General features: G+C 44.4%; 1 protein-coding gene across 5 annotated transcripts in view; it reads left to right on the top strand.

The window, feature by feature from the left end:
• The window catches only part of FHOD3 (formin homology 2 domain containing 3), a 449,329-nt gene that overhangs the window by 311,333 nt on the left and 115,326 nt on the right, over nucleotides 1-22,670 (top strand). Inside the window, exons 11-13 of one of the 5 annotated variants that reach the window (XM_025886680.2) lie at nucleotides 18,103-18,195; nucleotides 20,692-21,036; nucleotides 21,447-21,521. The exons of 3 other annotated variants lie outside the window; for them this stretch is intronic. In XM_025886680.2, the coding sequence (XP_025742465.1) occupies nucleotides 18,103-18,195; nucleotides 20,692-21,036; nucleotides 21,447-21,521 (513 nt within the window). Of the gene's footprint in view, nucleotides 1-18,102; nucleotides 18,196-20,688; nucleotides 21,037-21,446; nucleotides 21,522-22,670 lie in introns of all 5 variants that reach the window. One more of the 5 variants, XM_073898305.1, reaches the window with a different exon arrangement.

Below are 22,670 nucleotides of genomic sequence, written 5' to 3'. Positions count from 1 at the left end.
TAAATTTCTTGGCTACTGTACAGGAAGTGGAGTCCCTTTTTTGCTTGTTTTTGTTTTAACTCATTTAGCAAAGTTTTACACTTAAAATTCTTAGGGAATATGCTGAACCCTCCGGGGAAACCAAAGGTTTGACTAGACCTCATGATTTTCTCAGTAATCCAAATGCCCAGTATACTCAATTCCAATCAGCTTTGTACCTACCACATTCCCCCAAATTGACATAATGGCAGGTGACACCAACCATATTACAAAGCGGCAAGATCAAACAGTGATTCTATAACAGAAGTTGTGCTGTTCTGCAGCCAGGCTCAGGAATCTGTTTGGAGGAATAGGAACACGGGACAAGCTCACTAGAGTCATTCTGACTACCCAATGCTCACAGATGTTCGAGTGGAGCTGAGGAGTCAGTATGGAGAAGGAGCAACCCCAGAGAGTTCTCCTTTTGGCTGGTGGTATTATCAACTGGTGATCAAGAAATAAAGTTGAATTCAAGAATTTCTGCTTTGTTATGTAAGTTAGATGAGAGATAAAAATTAAAAAAAAAAAAGGCTTAATATATGTTGCACCAAAGTACTTATTCTAATAAATTGAAAGTGTTAAGGAAGTCAACTGGCCAATGGGGGAGATAAGGGTTGGGGCCAGGCCTTGAGCTTGCTGCTGGGAGGGACCAGACACAGTAGTTCGACTGCGTACATACCTGATTCGCACGCAGCAGGGACATGATATGGCCTGGCTCTGGCAGGTCCCAGAGCAGGGGAAACTGAGAGGGACCATGCCCTCGTGGGCTACAGGCCACGGGTATTGACCAGGAGATAGCTAGTCCACCTGCGCTTCAGGGAGGAGGAGTCAGGCTGGGTATGGTGTGGAGATGGGGTGTGGACCCTAGCATCGGGAGCTCAGTCTGAACCTGCTGGTGGAGAATAGGCTGCGGCTCCTAAAGAGCAGAGGAACACTCAGTCTGCACAAGTCCTCCCCATCCCCACCTAGGATGGAAGTATTGAAGCATGGGAGGGGGTGCTTGGCTCCACTACGAAGAGTCAATTTAGATACGGCCCCAGGCACATATGGAGCACCGACCACATAGCAACTCTGTTTTCAAATAAAAATGATATAGAATGTAAAGATGTGGTACCAACTATGTAGTATAAAATAGACCTAGTTGGACCATACCGTGCAAAGGAGACCATAATGGCAATTAACAGCTGTAACAGTGGCTTGTCTTTCCTGGGCACCTTATTATCTAACAGGCCTTATGCTGAGAGCTTCAATGTACTAAGTCCATTTTTGCCATTATCGCATTACTAGGTGCCGTTAGGATCTCCATGTGGCAGGAGGAGAAACGGAGACAAAGGGAGTTAAAGGAACTGTCCAGAGTCCCACAGTTGGTGGGACTGATTTCAGAGCTTGTGGTGGAGCTGGTTTTAGAGTTCAAGTGGTCTGCCTCCAGAGTCCCTGACCTTCACCATTTTATTCAAATGCTTTTTTTTTTTCTGTGATTCCACAGAAATAAAACAAATATCCTTGGTACTTGGCAGTTAATAGGCAACTATCAAATACACGTTGCCATCTTTTTATATTACTACTTCCAGATTTTTATGTCAGTACATTTAAAAAAGTTATTGCTTAGTGTTCCGTTATATGGGTAGACTATAAAAACAGGATGCCTTTATTCATTTTGCTATGGCTTGATTCCCATTTCTTTTTCTAGTACTAAACTTTCTGGTGTGAGCGTACACACACGTGTTTGTACACATATGTTAGCATTCGTAGGAGAGATTCTTAGGAGTGAGATTCTAGATCAAAGGACCTTACATTTTAACTATTGATATCACACAGTTGGCCTTCAAAAAGGTGATATCACTTTGCTGTCCCACCCTCTGCACGTGACTGACCATATTCTCACACCATCACCAGCACTGGGTGTTAGGAGTTGTTCAGAAGTTTAATACTTTTGAAGAGTGAAATGTGGTGCCTCAGCATTTCACTGTGTACTTTTTGATTACTATTAAGGTTGTTCATCATTAATTGCCTCATTGGATGTTGAAATTTCCTTTCCTGAATGTTGCCTGTTCATATCCTCGGCTCATTTGTCTCCTGAATGGTTTGTCCATTTTAATTGATGAGCAGCTACTCTATTTTAATACAGAAATTTTCAGGTACAAAAGCAGATAGAATGTAAGCATCCTTTATACATTATAGATAATAATTTTTGACAACTATGTCACAAATATTTTTTCCTTGTCTATTAAATATCTTTCCACTTCTGATGTTTCTTGGTGTATGCATTAAAATATATTGCTAAGGTGTCCAATTTGTTAGTCTCTTCCTGTGTAGTTTTTAGGTGGCATGCTTATTCAGGAAAGTGTATCCTCCTTCTAACCAACCTCTGCATTGTCTGGGGAGGATGTTTTGCTATTCCTCCTTCACTATCTAGGAGACAAACAGTGATCTCAGGAGTCAGCACCTGCAGAGCATTTACTTTGTGCTCACTATCGTGTTAAGCAGTTTTGCATGTATTGTGAATTATATGAAGAGAGTGGTAGAATCTTCCCCTTTTTACAGGTGGGGAAACTGAGGCACAGAGGTCCTTAAAGAGCGGGCCCCAGATCTCACAGGTGTTGAGTTTGAACCCATTCATTCCTAGTCCAGAGCATGTGCTCAGAACCAAATATCCCTGGGACTATGCTCTGAACCTACAGAACACGCTCAACAGTAACAACTTTTTCTCTTTTGAGGATGAATCAGATTTGTTGAAAAAGCAAAACATCATTCAGAGCAAATATTTACTGTGACTTGGTAATCCTAATGAGCTGTATTGTTTATAGTCACTGTTAGATTTTGATCTTGAGATAATCACACCGATTTGCTTGTTTTTCTCAAAAATTGGCACTGAAGACAATTCCTAAGGAGTTCTGAAAATGTTCAGAGCAATATAACTGCAACATTGGAACAAGCCTTCCTCTTTTATCGTAACTAAGCAGCCATTATCTTGTGCTAGAGAAAGGAAGGAAGGAACGTATAGGAAGAGAAATTCATCTGGGTGAGAGGAGGCCACAGTTAACAATGATCAGAGGCTAGGCTGTCCTCACCTTTTGGGGGCTCATACCTCGTGTGTACCAATTAGTGGCCCGGTGGGTGGTGGGAGCCAAGCCTTGGGGCTGAGCTTCAGAGTGGGAGCTGGAGGGAGGCAACTGGAGAGGGAGTTGTTTTCTATTTTCTTGCAGAAGTAAGAAGGGGTGTTGGCTCCTCTCCACCAGCCACAGGAAACAGTGGGCAAAGGGGAGCCTAATTATGAAAACATTTACCAGGGTGGGCGAGCTCATCTTCCCATATTTTGACGGGAAGAGACGTGTTTGCATGCCAAGTTCTAGGGCAGTGCATCACTCTCTGGTCTGTCTCACACCTGGTCCACAGGACTTCATGGCCAGGGGTCACAGAATTCTCGGCTGATTAGTTGCAGGGTCAGTAGCAGAAATAGCAGACTAGTCCTAACTCTCTCTCTCGGAAACAGCAATGAACAACGGATTGATGGGCAAAGAGTGTAAGACGAGTAGATGTTGTATAATTGGCGTTAACCCGCGAGATCTACAACTCGGTGACTTGCTCAGTCCTGGCTCCTGGAGGAAGGTTTGCCCAAGTGCGGTAAAGGAGCTGCAGCTGAGGTGGCTGAGAGCACAGGGTAGATCTTCACAGCCTCGGACTGCGCTTCCTTGCCAGGCTTGGCCTCGGTCTTCTCCCCTGTAAACCCACGATGATGCTACCTCTTTAATAGGGTGGTGGGTGATTTAAGAGAGGCAGCACAAATGTGTGCTTAGCTCACTGTTATTATTACAGTCACTCCATGCCCTGGAGCTTTCCTGGGTTTTGTTCTATTAAAGAAGGTAATTGTTAAATAAATACGGATGCAAGCTGGAGAGAAGATTGTGTGCCCTGGCATAAACATGCTAGAGGATTTCACAACAGCCAGATTAACAACCGCTGGTACCCTGAGTGGCAAGTGACTACCAGGAAGATTTATCTGATGGCAAATGATTTGTTATAAATGGGATTCACCGACAAGGGATGTGACCTTGTGAGGTAGGTATGGTTGGAATACGGCCAGTGACTCAGAGTTACCATTTGGTGTCCAAGAGGCTCTTTCTGGTTTCCCAAGTATTGAATAGTAAGGGGGTGGACAGGAGAGGAGAGTGCTGGGGGGCAAAGGGGAGTGCGCTTGGAACTGGTAGAACCCAGAAAAGGCAGAGGCATTGAAACCTGAGAAAGCGGTGGCTTTGTAAAGCTCCTTCTGATTTCTGGGGCGGGATCTCTGGTTTCTCAAAATATCACTGTGACTGGATTGCAGATTTCTTGGGGGTCTGAACTTTGCTGCTTTTTTTAATGTGAAGTATAATTGACATACTATACTAGTTCCATGTGCACAACGTAGTGATTCGACCGACACTTGCATACACTTGGAGCTTTGCCAAATTGAATTTGGGGATCTTTCTAGGTTCTGAAGAAATCGGCAACACTTTATCCTTAAAACTGAGCAGAGCTACCAGTGAATTTTGAAGTGATGTGTGATCAGTGTTGCGTGCCCGTGAGACCACTCGGAAGAGCGGAGAGCAAGTGGTGACAGGCCGGGAGAGGGCCTGACTCAGGCAGTGGCCGGGAGAGTGGCGAGGAGGAGCAGATGAGGAGACAGGGAGGGCATTATCTGCAGGACGGTGACTGGATTGCATGGTGAGAAAAAAGAGCCTGGGTGATTCCCAGGCAGCCACTGGCCCAGCATCATGCGGTGGCTGTCAGGCCACTTTGCAAGCTTTGGGCATTAAGTGTGAGTGTCAGTGGGTCACAAGTACAACTTCCCGTAGTAAACTCTATAGACATTTCTGGAACTCAGGTACATGTAGGTGATGGTTGAAGTCTGGGCTTAAACGCCATAACCCGGGGAGAAACCAAGTGAGAGGAGCAGCGACTGGATAAAGCCCTGGAGAGCAAAGTGTAGGCTCATCATCTTGTGAAATGCTGGAAGCGAGAAGCTCCCTTACTTGCCAAGTCAATGAACCTTGAAATCGGTTGTCTTCAAGTGTGAATATTTTTCAAGCTAGGGTGGCCCGCCTCAGTGTGCCGTTTCAGGAAGAGACAGCCTTTACTGGGAGAGCCATAGTGAGCACATTTCAAAGAGAAGGAAAGCTTCTCATTTCTCATTAAATCTTTGACTTGCTCTGGGAATTTTCTTTCAGTGTCCAGCCTGCTTCCCCTTGACCCATGCAAACAGCACATTTCCTATAATGTGCACCTTCCCCTCCACGTTCTGGATGTTCAAAGCCCTTTCTGGAGAAGCCTGATTTTCCTTGTAGTCTGTGCGGTTGAGGGTGTGGGTGGTCCTTCTGGAGGGTGAGCCTCTGTCTCTCTGTCTCCTGCGATTCCCAGGATGCCTTTGGACATGGAGCGGAGGCTTTCTAAAGGTTACTGAGTGAGCTGTTTGGATCCGGTCGTGCAAGGAGGAATGTGATTACCTTTGCTTGACAAGTGTCTGTGGAGGAAGCTTGGCGTGGTAACTCTTCACTCATAAAGGCTGAATGACTCGGGAAATGTAGGCTCAGGAGGTGAAATCAGACCTGGTGAGAAAAGAAAGAGTGGCCAGAGATGCAGCTGGTGAAGCATTTTGCAAAGGAGCCTTTTGGGAATAGGCTTTGGAAATTGAAGGGGACAGGCCCAAAGAGAGAGGGAGAGCCGGCCTGATGGCATTGTTGTCTCACAGCACGTGCTCAGCACACTGACTGTGATCACAGAAGCATCGGATTCATGTGGAAAAAACCCTTATTTCTGAGTGAGGTAATGTTTATGGTTCAGAGACTCACCAGAATTAACATGGAGTATAGTCGTGGTCCAAATATGTCGCATGGTGCCCTGCACTGCATCTCCTCCTGGTGGGGTGGGACCTTGGTGGGATGAGCAAGGGGTGAAAGCCAGCAGACTCACTGTGCACACGAATGCAGTGAGAAGAGACATTGATGTTCAGGAAGGAATCTGGAAGAAAGAAGGATTAATGGCTTCTTCTAGTCCTTACATAGAAAAGGCTCCCCCCCCCGCCCTGCAGAGAAATGATCATAGCAGAGGTAGATAGCATAGAGATTAGGAGCTTGGATGCTAGAGTTGGACTACTTGGAATCAGATCCTGGCTTGCTTACTAGCTGTGTGACTCTGGGGAAACTCCTTAACCATTCTGTGCCTCAGCTCCTTATCTATGAATGGAGTAATACTAGTACCTACCTCAGCGACTCCTTTGAGAATTCAAGGAGTAAACCAGGTAAAGTGCTAAGCATGAGAATGCCCCACAGAGAACATATTAAGTAACTAGAATAAATGAGTGACTGCAAGCGCCTACCTCCACCCCAGTAGATCCTGCTTTCCTCGGAGCAGAGGCAGAGCCCAGCCAAAAGGGAAGCCAGCCTTGCCCACCGAGAGTGCCCTGGAGAATTCAAGGAAGCCTGGGCACATCTGGGACAGGTATCTGCAGCCTAAATGCCTTTTGATGATCGTGAGAGAGCATGCTTCCCAAAGATGCAAGAACTCAGAAAGGAATTCAGAGACACTTACATCACACTTTAGGAATATTCAACTATGGTATTCACATTGCCCCCAGAGAAATAATTTCATTCCTGAGAGGTTTGGTGTTGTTTCCCGCACCCCCCCGCCCCACAACTGTGTGGTTCTGGTTTTATAAATATGAGATTAAGATGGCTAGAGATGAGCCCCCTTGAGGAAGTGGACCGGTCAGAGCCCGCTACGTGCAGGCATCTATCTCGGAGAGGTCTTGGACGGGACAGAGTTTGAGGGGAACAGAGGGTGTAGTGACCCGTGTCAGCAGCAGACCTCCAGGCCGAAACCAATACTGACTTACTGGACTTGAGAAGATACTGAAAAACTTTTTATTTTTTTTTATTTTTTATTTTTTTTTTTACCTGTATCAAGCTTTGTAAAGCTGCCTTTGAAATAGAAAGGTAAATAATTTAGATCATGGAATGGGGGAAAAAAAACAAGCAAAGATGAGGTACCACTGTGTTTGTAAAAACATGGCTGGGGCTTGGGTCCACATCATGATAGCTTGTGTCTGTAAGTCAATGAGCAAGCCACCAAACCTCTGGAAGAGAAATCCCCCAGTCCTGAGCATCTCATTTCAGAGTGACTTCACCTTGATGGACTTCTTAATATTGACATTTTTGAGCCTTGATGTTAGGATGACTGCTATGAGTTTGTGGCAGAAGGAAGGCAAAATCCTATTCATTCATTCATTCATTCATTCATTCATTCATTCTTCATCCAGCTCCTATATTCTTGTATCTACCACATTCTGAGATACAATGGTGAAAATGACCCTTAGGAAGCCTCAGATGGTGTGTGCATAAACAGCGTAGTAAATAAATATGTGCAGCTTTGGAAGAGGGCTTTTGAAGGAAGCAAACAGGGCTGGGTGGTAGAGGGTAACAGGAATATGCGGACATACCCTCGAGGAGAACTCGCAGAAGGGCACAAAGCTATGGGCAGGGACTTCATTACAGTATCATTTGTAAGAGCAAAGAATTGGGGAATGGCTAGCTAAGGAAAACATGGAATGGGCAAATTATGGAATGCAACCGGCAGCTATAAGAAACGTACCCTACCAGAAGTACTACAGTTCTTGCTGTATCAGTTGCTGTATAAAAAGATTATAGGATAATATATGTTTAAATTTTCTTTTAATCTGGAAATTTACCCACCAGATTTATAGCAGTGGTTATCTCTGATCAAAGGGAACTTTTATCAGTAGTCTTATACTTTTTTGAAGGAAGCATGTATTCCTGTAATTACATACTCATTTTTAAAAGGTTCTTTAGAAAAAAAAGGAGAGTGGGATGGGAGTGGTCCAAGATGTCTCCTCAGGCAGTTAGCCTGAATCCTGAAAGATGAGAAGAACTCCTTGGGCTGAGGGAATGCGTGTTCAGTGGCAAGGGAGGAAAGGGCTTGTTGTCCCCAGGTAACAAATAGGAGTCTCAAGAGACAGGGTTGTAGAGCATGGACTGGGGACACAGGTGCCACAGAGATGAGATGAGGTTGCACAGCAAGCAGGTTACATCCTGCAGGACCTTGGAAACCATAGCATGGAGTCTGGTGGTTATTTGACATGCAAGCCTTAGCCATGCACCTCTGAGGAGATGCCTGTCTTCCTTGTGGGGATCAGATTGGAGGTGAGGAAACGTGGACATTGGGAGGCTGGGTGATAGCTCTTGATGCAGAACTACTGAAAAACATTGGTACGTTGGACTCGGGCAGTGGTTCTCAACCCTGTGGAGCACTGAAAATAACCTGTGATCAGACTACACCTCAAAATGGTGGAATACAATTTCTAAAGGTAGGACCTGAGCATTAACATTTTAAAATCCTGTATCTCAAGGGGTAGAATCACTAGGCTGGTGGTTGCTATGGGCCATGGAGAATTTGAAGCCCACACTGGAGAAAGAATCAGTAGTCCTCACTGCTGGATCTCCCTCTTGGACCAGGCTGAGCCCTAAACCGGGACACTATGGGGACCGTGTGATTTTGCATGGCAGCATGTGGACTGGTGGCCCGTGTCCAGTTCCTTTGGTGATAGTCCTTGTAGATAATTCTGGCCCTTTGCTGCTCTTTTTTCTCTTCCTGTTATCTCCTTTTTATACAATTCATTCTTCATTGGCATTTTCACCAGCAGATGGCCAGTGAAGTAGAAAGCAAATGCTACCCACACAAGTCCATGTGGTTACTACTGGTAATTTGGAGGCATGACTTGAGGGGGTAGAAAATAGAAAATGAGGTTGTTGAGAAAAACCCCAGATGAAATATAAGATTTGAGGTTTATCTCCAGCTGTTAATTATCTGTACTTTATTACCATATTAAGAGTTGACTCTGGTGGGTTCAAGTCTAAAGCATGTGAAAGGGCGATTAGAATTCTAGAAGCAAACTGAATCATGAGTTAGAAAGGTATTACTGCACACAAACTCTGAAACATGTTGGCTTCCTCATGGTGGTTGCGTTTGGTATCTGGTTCTCAAAGACACACATATCCTGTTTCTTTGATTTATAACTAAAAGTTTTTCACTCTTTAGTATAATTCTCTTCCCATTTGTGAAAAACAGAATGTGTGTAAGAGGGGCCATTATATGAAACATTTAAAATTAAACCTGACCAGTAAACATGTATTAGACTAGTAGTTGCACAAGTTCTGGAAATGGGAGAACTTGTCTAATGCCCACACAATTTTGTGTCTTCAGCTGTCACAGACCACCAGAGCTGGAAGCTCCCATCCTCCTGTTCCACTTTATTATATGAGTGAGATAAGTAGGAAGCCAAGCCAGACCCAGGGCAGGGCTGTTTTTAACCTCTGGAGGCCACCATCTTGAAACCTCAGCCTGGGACTTGGTATCCGTCCATTTCCACAAGTTCATAGAGAATTCCAGTCTCCCTTTTCCTAGTTTCACTTCTCTCCTAGATCTCTAAGGGACACTTAACACAATTTACTAGTATCTATGGCTTAGAATAAGTTTTTTTTTTTTTAAACATAAAATCAAAGTACACACAAAGTAGTGAGACGCCTCACTACTCTCTGTAGCTATCATTGGATTGATTTGCTTGGCACCTGAATTACCTTTACACCTGAATTAGCTGCAACCTAGCTAATGTATCTTTTCCTGTTGCTGCTTATACTCTGTAGATTGGAATTCCGTTATATTAAACTACTCCATGTTTTCAGAAAGAATATGTTGGATCCATTAGTATTTTCTTCTAAAACAGAATAACAAGATAATGGCTTATGCGTTAAGATTCTGGCCAGTAGTCCACTTCTTAGATATATTCGGTATCCATGGCCTGTGCTTTATACTCCTTCTAAACTTTGCAGGCTATGGGGACAATAAATACTTTCCTGTCTAAATTTGGGTTCTCACCATGGAAACATCAGAACAACAGCTGGGCTCGGTTAAATGTCTTTTCATTCTCTTGGCTGGCAAAAATCTTTTAAGAGAATTTTTTTTTTAATTTGGTGGATAATAAAACTATTTTTGAATGAAATCAGTGCTTCACTTGGTCAGATATATGTCTTAACTGATTAAGACCCCTAATTGGAAGTTTTCAAATCTCACCTTGGTCCTTGGTAACCTAGAAACAGTCTTAAAGTTAACAGAAAGTGTGAGTCACTGCAAAGCTAAATCCAAAGTGGTTTAGGTATTCGTTAACACTGGGTGATGCAAACAGAGCCAAGGGGATGCTTTCTCTGTCATAAATTTAACAAAACATTTTTATGAAATATTTTTTCATCTAATTTTGATAAGTCATGCACATTTTACAGAACTAAATGAAGCATGTAAAATATATGCGTTTTATCTAAACCTGAAGCCAGAGCTTTCTAGTTAATTGCCACAAATGCCATACCAATATCAAGTGTCATACTTAGGTCAAGACGCTGATCTCCTCAAGGCAACCAGGTGGGTCTGGAGTAACTGGGGCCCATAAGCAGCCTCATCCATTATTCTAGCGTGTTGTGTATCATATTGTCTGTGCTATGTGGGAGCACAGGAGGATTGAGAAGCAAAGTGCAGGAGACAGTTGCTGAGAAGGACAGTGCAGTGATGACAGAGTGGTAAAACCGCTGGAGATTTGCTTTGGTTTCATCGGGTAGGCTGGCTGGTAGGAAGGACGGTAGCCTGGATATCAGGAGACCAGAGTTCTTCCTGGCAGGTTGTGTGATCTTGCCCTCTCTGGACCTCATCTTTCTTATCTGTAACATGGGAGGTCTCTAAGGCCCTATCTCAGTTCTTGCCAATCTTGTTTCTTGACCACCCTTAGCAGGTGCCTCCGTGCTGAGCATCATGCTAGGTCCACAGTGCCAAAGAACTACAACAGTCAGCAGGTATTTACTAGATGTCCCTGGGGGCTGGGTCCACTGGAGAAACAGCTGGAGGAATAACTCCAGGCAGGGGAATGGCTTCTGCGGGGGGATGCTGTAGCTGAAATATGCCGGCATTGGGCAGATAGATGAATAGACCCATTAAGACTGGGGAGGGAGGTTTAGGAAGGGAGAGTGAGAGATGAAGTTGGAGAGATGGTAGAGGGAGTTAGAGTATTAGCTGGGCAAATTGGGTTGATCCTCAGGTTTGAGTAGAGGAATGTCATGTGCAAATGCCCATCTTCTCCTCTGGTCATTTCCTCCTCAGCCTTCCAAGTTTTGCTCCAACAGCAAAACTTCGTGGAAGTCTTGCTTTTAGGCCGGTCCCCAGCTGAATACTTCCTGGTACAATTCGTTGTATAATGTCTTGCTCCACCTTGGGCCTGTAAACTCCAAGGGTAGGAACCAGAGTCTTGCATAAAATAAATGCTCAATAAATATTTGTTGGATAAAGGGAGTGAGAGATAAAGTAGACTTTTTTGCTTTTGGAAAAAAAGCAGTCATTACTTATGGTAAATCTCTATATTATCTGCTCAGTTTTGCTGTGAACCTAAAACCGCTCTGAGATAAACCTATTGTAAAAATCCCGGTTGTAGAGTGTTGGATCAGTCGTAATCCTTAGTTTATGGTGTATTGTCATTCTTGGTCCATGTGTGGCCCTCTCCTCATTTGTTTTTATATAAAATTTACTTACTGATATATAAAAACATCAATGAGAATATGGCCTAGCTAAAAAACCAGAGTGTGTCCCCTAACCTCCACTTATCCATTTGCTTCCATGTTTCCCATCTCTGTGCCTGGATAACCAACACTCTCAAATATTATTTATCGTTGTCTTTAGAGGTTTGTTGTTTTATAGTATTATCAAACACCTATGTATAACTAAACCCATTATACAGTTGTGCCTTTTTGAGCTTGTAGAAAGTATATCCTATTTTATGCCCCTTCTTACACTTGCTTTCTCCACAGTACATATCTAATGTTCATCCATAGCATCACGTGAAGCTATTTTTCACCACTTGGACTATACCTCAATCTGTTTACCATTTTTCTTGTTGGTGAGCATCTGCTGAGTATTTGGGTTGTTTCCATTTCTTGGCAATTACAAACAGTGCTGCTGAGAATATTTTTAGACTCCTATCTTGGCGCATGAGTGTTTCAGTATCTCTAGGGAGGGTTTCTCAACCTTGGCACTACTGACATTTTGGACTGGATGCTTCTTTGTTGTGGAGGACTGTCCTGCACATTGCAGGATGTTTAGCAGCATCCTTGACCTTTACCTGCTTGATGACGACAGCACCCCCTCCCTAGCTGTGACAACTAAAAGTATCTCTGCTGACAAATGTCCCTTGCGGGGGGGTAGTGAATCACCCTAGTTCAGAACCACTGCTCTGGGGTATAGCAGTGGCATCTAGCAGTGGCATTGCTGGGTCATGATACGGGTGTTTGACTTTACATGATAGCAGCAATTATTTTGCCAAAGTTATTATACCAGTGCACACTCCTGTCAGCAATATGTGAGTCCGTTGATCTACATTCTCTTCAGGACTTGGTGTTACCAGACTAATTAATTTTTCCAAGTAGAGATAAGATGGTATCTCACTGTGGTCTTGATTTATAGTTCCTGATTGATAGGTTAAAATATCTCTTCATAGAAGTTTATTGGCCATGATCATGTATTTTGCCCAATTTTATAGTTGTGTTTTTATTTTTCAAATATATCTTTGTGTATTTTTGAGATGAGTTATGTCTATTAGATGTACTGGAATGCCTTCTCTGAATTCATTGCTTGACTTTTCCTCATCCATAGCATTTTGGTCTTAGAATCTACTTTAACACTGTTTTAAATGGTTTTTTGTACTTTTGAAAGGTTCAGCAACATTCTTTTTCCTTTTTGTTTGTCTTTTGAAGCCTAAGAAATGTGCCACCAGCCTGAGCCCCAAATTTGGGAAGTAAAGTTGGCTTTGAAGGGAACTACACCCTGCAGAACTGGTCAGACTGTGGGTCTCTGGGTCTCTTTTCTAATATGGAAAGGGTGGCCTCCAGTCTGAGATTGCCTGTGGTAAAAAGGACAGTGCCTGTTGAGTTCAGAGTAGACCTGTACACTGGAGCAACTGCTTATCAGTTAAAGACAAAACACCCCTCGTGGTATTTGAAGGCCAAAGGCCAGAGACCCAGGATTCTTTCTGCACAAATGTAAACAAAATTATTCTTTAAAAGAAAATTCAGCTAGGGGAAAAGCAAAATTGTCTGAACTAATTCTTCATTTTAAATACTATCAACACAAAAGATTCTGTTTGACTAATTCATCATGGGCCAAAACTAAAATCAAGCAAAGAAAATCCTATGTACCATGAAGAGAGTATTTCTTTCTCCATCCATTTCGATTATAGGGCAAGGTCAGTGCCTTGACCGTAGGGCTCCCCGGAAGTGGGCCCTCCAAGTAGGTCATTGTGCTGCCTGCCGTTGGTCCTGTCCCACCACTCATGATAGTAAAGCTAGGCACGCACAAGTCATGTGACAGTTTGGTGCAGGATCAGCAGGTGTTAAGCACAAAGAGGATACAGTTTGGAATGTGGGTCAGGAGAGTGATCTTCAGACATCTGTGGGGCAACTATGCAGAAGAGAGAGGGATCAAAAAGAGTTTACACAAGCAGAAGTTAAAAATGGAAAAGTGTTACTGTCTGTCAGTGGTGTAGAATGCTTTGCAGAGTACTGTGTCCTCTTTTTTAGGGCATCAAGCAGAGTTCTGAGTGTCCATTGGTGGGAGATGTTAGAGATTTCCTGAGAGGGGCCCAAAAAGGCATGGTGATGTTGTTGATGATGGCCGAGAGCTAAAACAAACTGATTTGTCTGCCCCATGCCAAGCCTTTTCAAAGTGTTCTTACCAAAAAAAAAAAAAAAAAAAAAAAAGTGCTTTTACATATGAATGCAACCCTCCTACAAGGTGTAGGTACTGTTATCGTCCCATGTAGGGGTGAGGAACGTGGGACCCAAAGTCACATAACAGTAAGTGGTGTAGCCAGAGTACCACCCCGGCAGCCTGGCTCTGAGCGTCTCTAACTCTAGCACACTTGGCTTCTGATGACTTTACCTCCTGGGGGAGCAAGTAAAATCAAGACATTATGGAGGGAGGGACTCAGTGTTCTCTTTTAAAGAAGAGAGTCCTATTAGTTGTCAGGGTAGAGGGCATTCTTGGTAGACTAGAAGTAATAGCATCTGCACATTCCCACTCACGCTGAGTGAAGGGGGCATCAGGCTGAAGATAGAGGGAACAGTTTTTATCTGAGCTGCTGTTGGAGCAGGTGCGAGAAAAGAAGACTAAGGCTGATAGGGGGTGATGTGTGAGTGAAAGCTATACCAGGCTCAGGACAGACCAGGTGTGTGGGTTTGCATCTGGTGGCATTACAGGAGGAATGCTGGCCTGCTTGTTTGATGGAGGTGCCCTTCAGTCCAGGTACGGGGCATGTAATCATTGGGTTTTGCCAATGCTTCTCTCCCCTTTTTCTGCCACATCTAATCAGTCACCAAGTTCAGCCAAATCTGCTTTCATCTTTTTTGGATCCCATCCCTTCTTCCTTAGTCCCACAGTTGTCACCCTCGCTGCTCTCCCTAATTCTTTATGAGGCTTGCATACCTTTGATTCCGGAACCTGACACATACATTATAAGAAAGAGGAACTGCAGATCAATTTTTGCAGAAGATGTATGTAAAAAAAAAAAGTCATGATATCAACAAATAGAACCCAGCTGTATATAAAAAGAATAATACAACAACGAAGGGTTTATTCCTGGTATACAAGGTTGGTTTAATATTTTAAAAAAGCAGTCTTTGTAATTCATTGCTAATAGAAAAAGGGGAAAATTACAGGATTATCTTTTTATGTGAAAAAAAAACATCTGACAGAATTTGACATTCTTTTATGATAAAAAATTCTTGGCAAATAAGGCAACTTTGATAAAGAATACCCACACAAAACTATGGCAATCTCATACATTTCCCTGATATTTGGAAAAAATAAAGGAATACTTAAATTCCTCACTTCAATTTAATGTACTATTGGAGTTCATAGTCAGGGTAATAAGGCAAGAAAGGCATGAGAATTTGAAAGCGATACACACAACCGTCATTACTTACGGATGATATGATTGTCTACATAGGAAGTCTAAAAGAATCTATATAAGAAGTATTACAGTCAATAAATTTGGAAAAGTTGCTAGATACAAGGTAGATTTTTAAAAAATTATACCATCAAATAGAAAATGAAGTTTAGAAATTGATAAATGTAATGTAGCATCAAAATTATACCAGAAATAAATTTAACAATAGGTATGTAGGATCTCTTCTGAAAAATTATCAGACTATTAGGAGATATTAAAGAAGGATGGAATAAGAGTAGATCTAAATAGAGACTATACCAGACCATGGTGTGAAAGACTCAATATGTAGATGTCAGTTCTGCAAATTTGTATATAAATTTAGGGTAATCCCAAACAGTAGTCCAGCAGAGTTTTTATGGAACTTCATAGGCTGATTCAAAATTCTCATAGAAATGCAAAGGGCTAAGGACTTAACACTACCAATGTCAAGATCTGTCATAAAACTATAGTAAGTAAGATAGCAAGGTAGTCACACATAGAAAAATTCACCTTTGGTAAGAAAAAGTCCCAAAACCCACAGATATTTACCTGATTTATGATAATGATGATACTGATGTGGGGGAAAAGAATGACCTTTTTACTAAATGATTCTGGGCCAGTTTATATCCATATTGAGGAACAATATGTCTAACACCTCACGTGATGTACAAAAATCAATTCTGGGTGAATTGCAAATAGAAACATGAAAGGTAATAAGCTTTTAGAGGGATACACAGAGAATACCTTTAAGACCTTGGTGTAGGCAAAAAATTTTAAAACAAGATGCAAAGGGCACTAACTATCAAAGAAAAGGGCAAATAGGACTTCATTAAGATTAAGAACTTCTGTTTATTAAAAGACACCATGAAGTGAATCCAAAGGCAACCCACAGGGAAAAGATTCTTGCAACACATTAAGTATGACAAAAGACTTGTGCCCAAATTATATAAAGAACTCCTACAAATCAAAAAGAAAAATACAACCTAGGTTTTGAATAATGGGCAAAGTACTTATACTTCAAAAAGAGGGTATCTAAATGGAGGACAACCTAAAAGTATGACAAAAGTGCCCAGCTTCACTAGTCACCAGGGAAAGCAAACTAAAACCACAGTGAAATGTTAATACAAACAGATTAGATGGACTAAAATGAAATAGACAAAAAAATGCCAAATCTTGGCAAGGATGTAGGATAGCCAGGATGCTCATATATTACTTACAGGAATGTACATTTTAAGAACACTGTTTAACAGTCTCTAATAAAGATGAACCCAAGCATAAATGACCAAGAGATGCCATTCCTACATACATACTGCATAGTAATATATATATTGAATGAAAGACGTATACTACAGTGCTTATAATAGCCCTATTCAGAATAACCCCAAACTGAAAAGTGCCTGGTTATCATCAACAGTAGAATGGCTAACTAAATTGTGGTCTGTTCATACAAGGGAGTATTATATAACAATGAGAATGAATCCTCTTCCGTGGCATATAACAACGCCAATGAATCTCCCAAACGTGCTGTTGAACAAAAGCAGCCCGACACTGTTCCTTCTAGACAGAAGACAAACCAGCCAGGCTAATCTCTGCTCTTTGAAGTGAGGTAGGGAAGGGAAGCGATTGGAAGGGAGCATTAAGGGACTCCTGGTTATAAGGATGTGATTGTTTTGTGAAACGTCCATGATTTGCGTACTATTCTGAATGTACTTCATACTTCAGTAGAAAGAGAAAACACGAGTGAAGGACAGTGGGGGCAAAAGAGTTAAGGATCTTGGCAAAATGGTGCCTGAGGTGGGGAAAGGTAGACTGGTGAGGACTGAAGGCAAGGAGACGGCCACGTTGAGAGAGCAGTCGAGCTCCAGTGGGGGGAGAGGAATGAGAGACGGGGCTGAGTGGGGGGTTGTGGTCGGGGGTGGGGTAGGAAATTTGGATGTAAGTTTTCTAACGTGGACTGGTCCTGTCTGATGGTGAGGTCCAGAGTGTGAGGGGCCGAAGTGGAAAAAGGTGAAGGTCACTGGAGTTCAAGAACGCAAAGGCAGGAGAAGTCCAGAGGGCCTGGGGTAGGTACTCCGTGTGGAGCGTGATATGAGTCAGGTGTTGACAGGGCTCAGAGCCCAAAGGAGGGTCATGATTTGGTTATCAAAGTCTGTACTCAAGTCGCTGCAAGGACAAAAGCCAAGTTAAACTGTCTTAAGCGCCAAGTGAGAATTTATTACCTTCCATTAGTGAAAGGCTAGGGTAGAGCTTCAAAAGTACTGGATCCAGGTGTTAAAATTGTCGTGGGATGGCTACCTGCAACCGCCACCCCCCCCACCGCCTGCCACCAACTCTGCTTTTCTTGGGTTGGCCTTTAGTGACAGGCAGCCTTCCTCCACTTGTAGCTCCCCAGTTCGGGTGCCCTTACGGTTACTCATCCCGGAAGGCACCCGGAGAAGTCCCAGGGGTGACACTGCTGACTCCACTCAGGACCAGGTGTCCATGCTCGAAGTGGGAGCAGATCAGCCCCCTGCACCACGTTCCCTGGGGGCAAGGGAGTAGACGGTAAAAACCGTGTCCCCCATGGAGGTAAGTGCCAGATTGGCCTGACCCCCGGTGGTCTCTAAGCCAGAGGGGTGCAGGGAAGTGAGGACTCTGTGCTCTCTACAGGAGCGGGATGTCGCCAAGAACACGCACCGCGTGACGCCACGCGGAGGAGGCAGAGTGCGGCAGGGGCCTGCCCTCGGCCAGAAGCTGCTCTGAACTGCCCGGTGCGGGAGGGGTGCAGGGCAGGGGCATCTGGCCCACCTGACAGAGAAACTTGGCCTCTGCCAGCTTATTGTATCTCTGCCCACGTTCCAATGTCCTCACCTCAGAACTGTCTCCTCTCGCCTAACGGACCAAGTGTGTTCTTCCCGTTTCAGCCAGCTGGAGTGTTGTGTTTTGTTTTGGTTTTTAAAGCTTCGTCTTCCTGTTTGTCATGCTTATCTCACTTTCCCATCTCGTGTCTGCGCATTTCTCTTTTCCTCGCCTTGTCTCAGGGAAGAGGAGAAGGAGGAAGAGGAATGGCCAGTCACGGAGCCCGATTCAGAGGAAGAGAGAGAGGACGATGCCCCCTGTCAGGGCGAGGACAGGTACTGAGCCTGGACCCTCCCAGGCTCCCACTAACAGCCTGGGGTTCCTTCCTAACAGATGGTTTGCAGCCACCGTTCAGAGATCTCCCTTCCGCACGTGGCTCCCACTGGCAGTCTTTACCCTGGACACAGGGCCACAGAGTGACTAGTTTTGTAGAAACAGCGGAGCACGTGTTCATCAGAGAACCGCACTGGCCCTTCCTGACCTTGCTTTACGGAAAAAAATCGCATAACTGGTTTTCTCCCTGCTGTTCCCTCCCTCATTAGTGCTTTGGCTTAGGTTGACGCTGACGAGAAAGATGTTCGTGTCTGCTCGGAAAATGTTAGTAACCCTTTCAGCATTGTAGGAAGGACAATTCCAGGTGTCCCCTTCTTCCTACTAATTTTACCAATGTAACAGTTGCTAAAGTGTGTGGGTAACAACTATGTTAATGATGCAGGTTGGTTTTTTATCCAAATGGACAGGAGTACTTTTCACCCCATGCAGCCCAGAAAATTTTCCCATTATCTCTTTTCACCCTGAGAATAAGTACCATGATTCTACAGCCTTTTGAAGGAGTTTGCTGTCCTCTGCTAATACCTTTCAAGTATGCATTCTTTCTATCTCCAGGCAGCGTTAATAGATACAGAAACCTTGCAGATATTTTTTTAATTTTGTAGGTATTTTCCCCAAACGATGTGTTTATAAAAGATAAAATTTGATCACCAGTAATTTCATCTTCTAACACTACACTGCAAATTGAATATTTTTACTGGTTTTCCACAAATAAGCAAAACAAAAGAGATCTTGGATAAATTAGGACGCAACATCTTTCTTACAAACTTCAAAATCAGTGGGATTCCTTGCGGCTTGGCCTCTTTCTCTAGGCCACCAGTGCACAAAAAAGGGGTCGTTTGACGTGCTGAGACACCCGCCATTCCCAGGGGCCATGGAATCCTCTCTGATCCGACAAACTAGTGATTGTTTCCCTGCTTTGGAAATGTCTGGGAAGAAGCCAGCAGGGTGGGAGTGTGGAGAGAGGAAAAGAATGACCTGGTCACAAAAAGTGAGCTACCTATGTCAGAATGAGGCGGGAGAAAGATTGTCATTAGCCACAGCCCCTCACCAATGGGGAGCTGCCATGCCTGGGGGTAATGATACCCAGGGGTGCTCTGGGGAGGGAGGAAGTTTGGTTGATAGTCCCACCTTAGGTTGAATATCAGCCACCAGAGATCCTGTAGACCCTCAGTGAATACACTGGTCTGGCTCCACATGTGCTTACATGTGCGTGGTCTGTCCCACCCACACAAACCCATCGCCCTCGGCTACTCTCATGATACAGCACCTCCGACCAGAAGGAAGAATCTGGCTAGAAAGGGCAACCTTCAAAGCATCCCTCTTGATGTTGTGCTGTCTTTACATAGGGTTGTTATTTCCACGGGTAAATGGTGGTTTATTGTTCTGTAAGGTCTTTTTTCTATATGATCTGATGCTGGAGGCATCCTTGATCAAAATATAGTTAGGCTTTCAGGTTTTAGGAAATAAAGTGATGCATATGTAACACCGGGGCATATTTAACTGCCATCCCCTCATGCAGCCAGGGGAACTGCTATGTCCCTGCCCCTCTATACAGAGGGAGCTCCGAATTTGAGGTAGAAAAGAAAACAGATCATGTCCCATTCCCGAATGGGCATGGCTGGGAGTCAAGTGCTCCGGGAGAAGGACCGTGGTTTTGAAAAATGCAGAGCTTAACAGAGGTTCTCTGGTTATAAGAGTGTACGTCCAAAGAGCTCAGTGGTCCAAATCCAGTCCTGTGAAAATGGAAAAGTTTTACAGCTGTGGCAGAATTGGGCTGCCTGAAGGAGTCCAGATGTCTAGGGCTTCGTCGTAGAGGTGGGTGGTGGAGAAAGTGTGAAGTGGGCCAAATTTGACTTGCGTGTGCCAGTCCCTCTTTTCTGGCTGTTTGCATTCCTTGCTGGCATCCCCTCTCCTTTGTCCTTTTCCATTCCTCCTTTTGAGGAAGCACCTGAAAGCAGGGACCTAAAGGCTGAGGCTTGGGGAATCCTTCTTCCTCCAGGCTGGGCTTTTTAGGAGGAGGGCAGAACCTCGATTTGACCAAGAGAAAGGAATGAAGTTCAAATCGTGGAAATTCAGGTGCCGGTACAATCAGTGGGGAGAAACTGGGGAGCCTGGGGAGCTGTTGAGGAAGAGCCTTAGGGGCTCCATTAAATCCCCACCCAAAAGCGTCTGAAGGCCCAGAGGCCAGACTGATTTGCAGGAATGTGTCGTTGTGTTCTCTCGACAAGTCTTGCCTCCCAGATCGACAAGCCCAGGCGCCGGGATTGTTGGGAGAACAAAAGCTTCTGGTGGTGGGCTTCCATGCTGCAGTTCAAGAAACAGCTGATTCTGGAGCTAGGTGACCCTAACAGTAGTGGGATTTCTGTGCCCTGTTCGCTTTCCTAACCTTTGCTTCCCTCTCCTTCCCCCACTTCCCTTCCTCCCTGCTGGGTCAGCAGAGAGGCCAGACCTGCCTCGGAGCAGAGTCCCACCGGCAAGGATGCTGCTCCCGAGAGCTCAGCCCTCTCCAGTGCCACCTCGCAGGGAAAGTGGCTTCCGGCCGGCACTGCGGTGGGGAGTCCCTGGCACAGCGGGTCCTCCGGGGCTGCCCTTCTGTCACCGCCCCTGACCCCTGCCTCGGCCTCCCGGCCTTCCTCCACCGCACCTGGCCCCCCGAAGGCATCACCGACCATAGAGAAGCTGCCCTATGTGCCCCACAGCCCTTTCCACCTCTTCTCCTATGACTTCGAGGATTCGCCCTTGTCCGCCAAGGAAAAGGAGGCTGAGTGCCTGAAGGAAAGCAGGTAGATCTAGCCTCCTGGAGGCCTGTGTGAACTTCATCCAGGGAAGGAGACACAGCATGTTGACCATACCTTCTGGCTTGCCTTCGGCTGTGTTCGTGTGGATTCCAGTCCAAGCTGAGGGCAGTTGTGGCATAAACTAACTCCCTAACCACTAACTAACTAACTACCAGTGTTTAGGCAAGAGGCAGAAGAAAATTGTCATCCGTTTGAATCAAAGAGCTCTTCTGCTATAATACAATTACTAAAAGTGGACTTTTAAGCATATGGTTTTTAAAAAATATGCATGGTCTGACAAAATCTATACATTTTGCACCTACCTGTGTGGGTCTTGTTTGACCTGCAGAATGTAGCGAAGTGTTCTGCCCTCTTTCCGTGCAGTGTTTTGAGTGGGATTTTCCTTCCTTTAACAGTCCCTCTGATTCTCTCCATTTGGGCACGTATTCTGCCTGTGAACCTTACAACTTCCGGTCTTTCTCTTCTAATAGGTGGGTGTCTTTATTTTCTCTCCCCCTTCTATTACTTCCTCTTTCTATTCTAATGTGTGCGTTTTTCTTTCAAAGATTGCTCATGGCTCCCCATGAGATGGCAAGCAATTGCAATTTGAATCCCTTCACAGGCATTGGTGCAATTACGTGACTTAAGCATGAGCGCTGCGATAATTCTTGCAAAAATTGGAGAGAGGAGCAGAGGGAGGGGGGTGTGCAAATCAGAACGGCGCAAGGAAATTTTAGCAGGGCTTGTCGCGTGCCTGTGTGCCTGCCCTTCACTGTTGCCTGGCTTAGGAGTTCTCTGCAGGGTGGGGAAAGGGGGACGGAGGGTTTAAATATTTTGAAAAACCAATTGTCCCAAATCAGTGATTGATAATACCGATGGCTTCTCCTATCTTAGAGTAATAATCATTGATTATTACTTCCCTATACTTCCCATGAAATTAGCATCTTAAAGTATTACTTAATCCTAAGAGGTAGGTTCTGTTACTAGCCCTTATTTACAAGGAGGAAACTACGGCACAGAGAGCCATGGAAATGGGGAGTGGTTTCTAACCCAAGCATCCTGCTCCAGGTTCTGATCCTAACTTGTAGGTTGTACGGGCCTCTCTTTTAGGCAGTCTGTCTCTCTCCTTCCTGGGGTCATCTACACAACAACTCCAAATACCTGAACCCTGGCTGCTCCCTGTGACGGGTTCTTTGGGCAAGTCCTTGTCAACAAAATGTTTCTGCCAGAGCCTGTATTTGGGGGACCCTCAGCCTGGGTGCCCAGCAAGAAGTTACACCTTGTTTTGAATGAAGGCGAATGGGATCCAGACCTGAAGAACCACTCTTTCACACCACAAATAGGACCAGTTGCAATGGGCGTCAGATACTTCATCTAATAAATAGGAGAATTAATCTAGAACTGTGACCATCAACCTTTCATATGACCTAAGAATATTTTGACACTTCCCTCAAAGTTTTTTTTTTTTATTAAAGATTTATTAATTTAGGGCACCTGGGTAGCTCAGATGGTTGAGCATCTGCCTTTGGCTCAGGTCATGATCCCAGAGTCCTGGGATCGAGTCCCGCATCAGGCTCCCTGCTCCTTGGGAGCCTGCTTCTCCCTTTGCCTCTCTCTCTCTCTCTCTCTCTCTCTCTCTC

This window comes from Callorhinus ursinus, unplaced genomic scaffold, assembly GCF_003265705.2.
Source record: "Callorhinus ursinus isolate GAN/ISIS: 27379988/994484 unplaced genomic scaffold, GSC_fseal_2.0 scaffold11, whole genome shotgun sequence".
Classification (NCBI taxonomy): Eukaryota; Metazoa; Chordata; class Mammalia; order Carnivora; family Otariidae; genus Callorhinus; species Callorhinus ursinus.
Note: the sequence above shows the minus strand (reverse complement) of the source record. Positions and strands in the feature narration are given on the sequence as shown.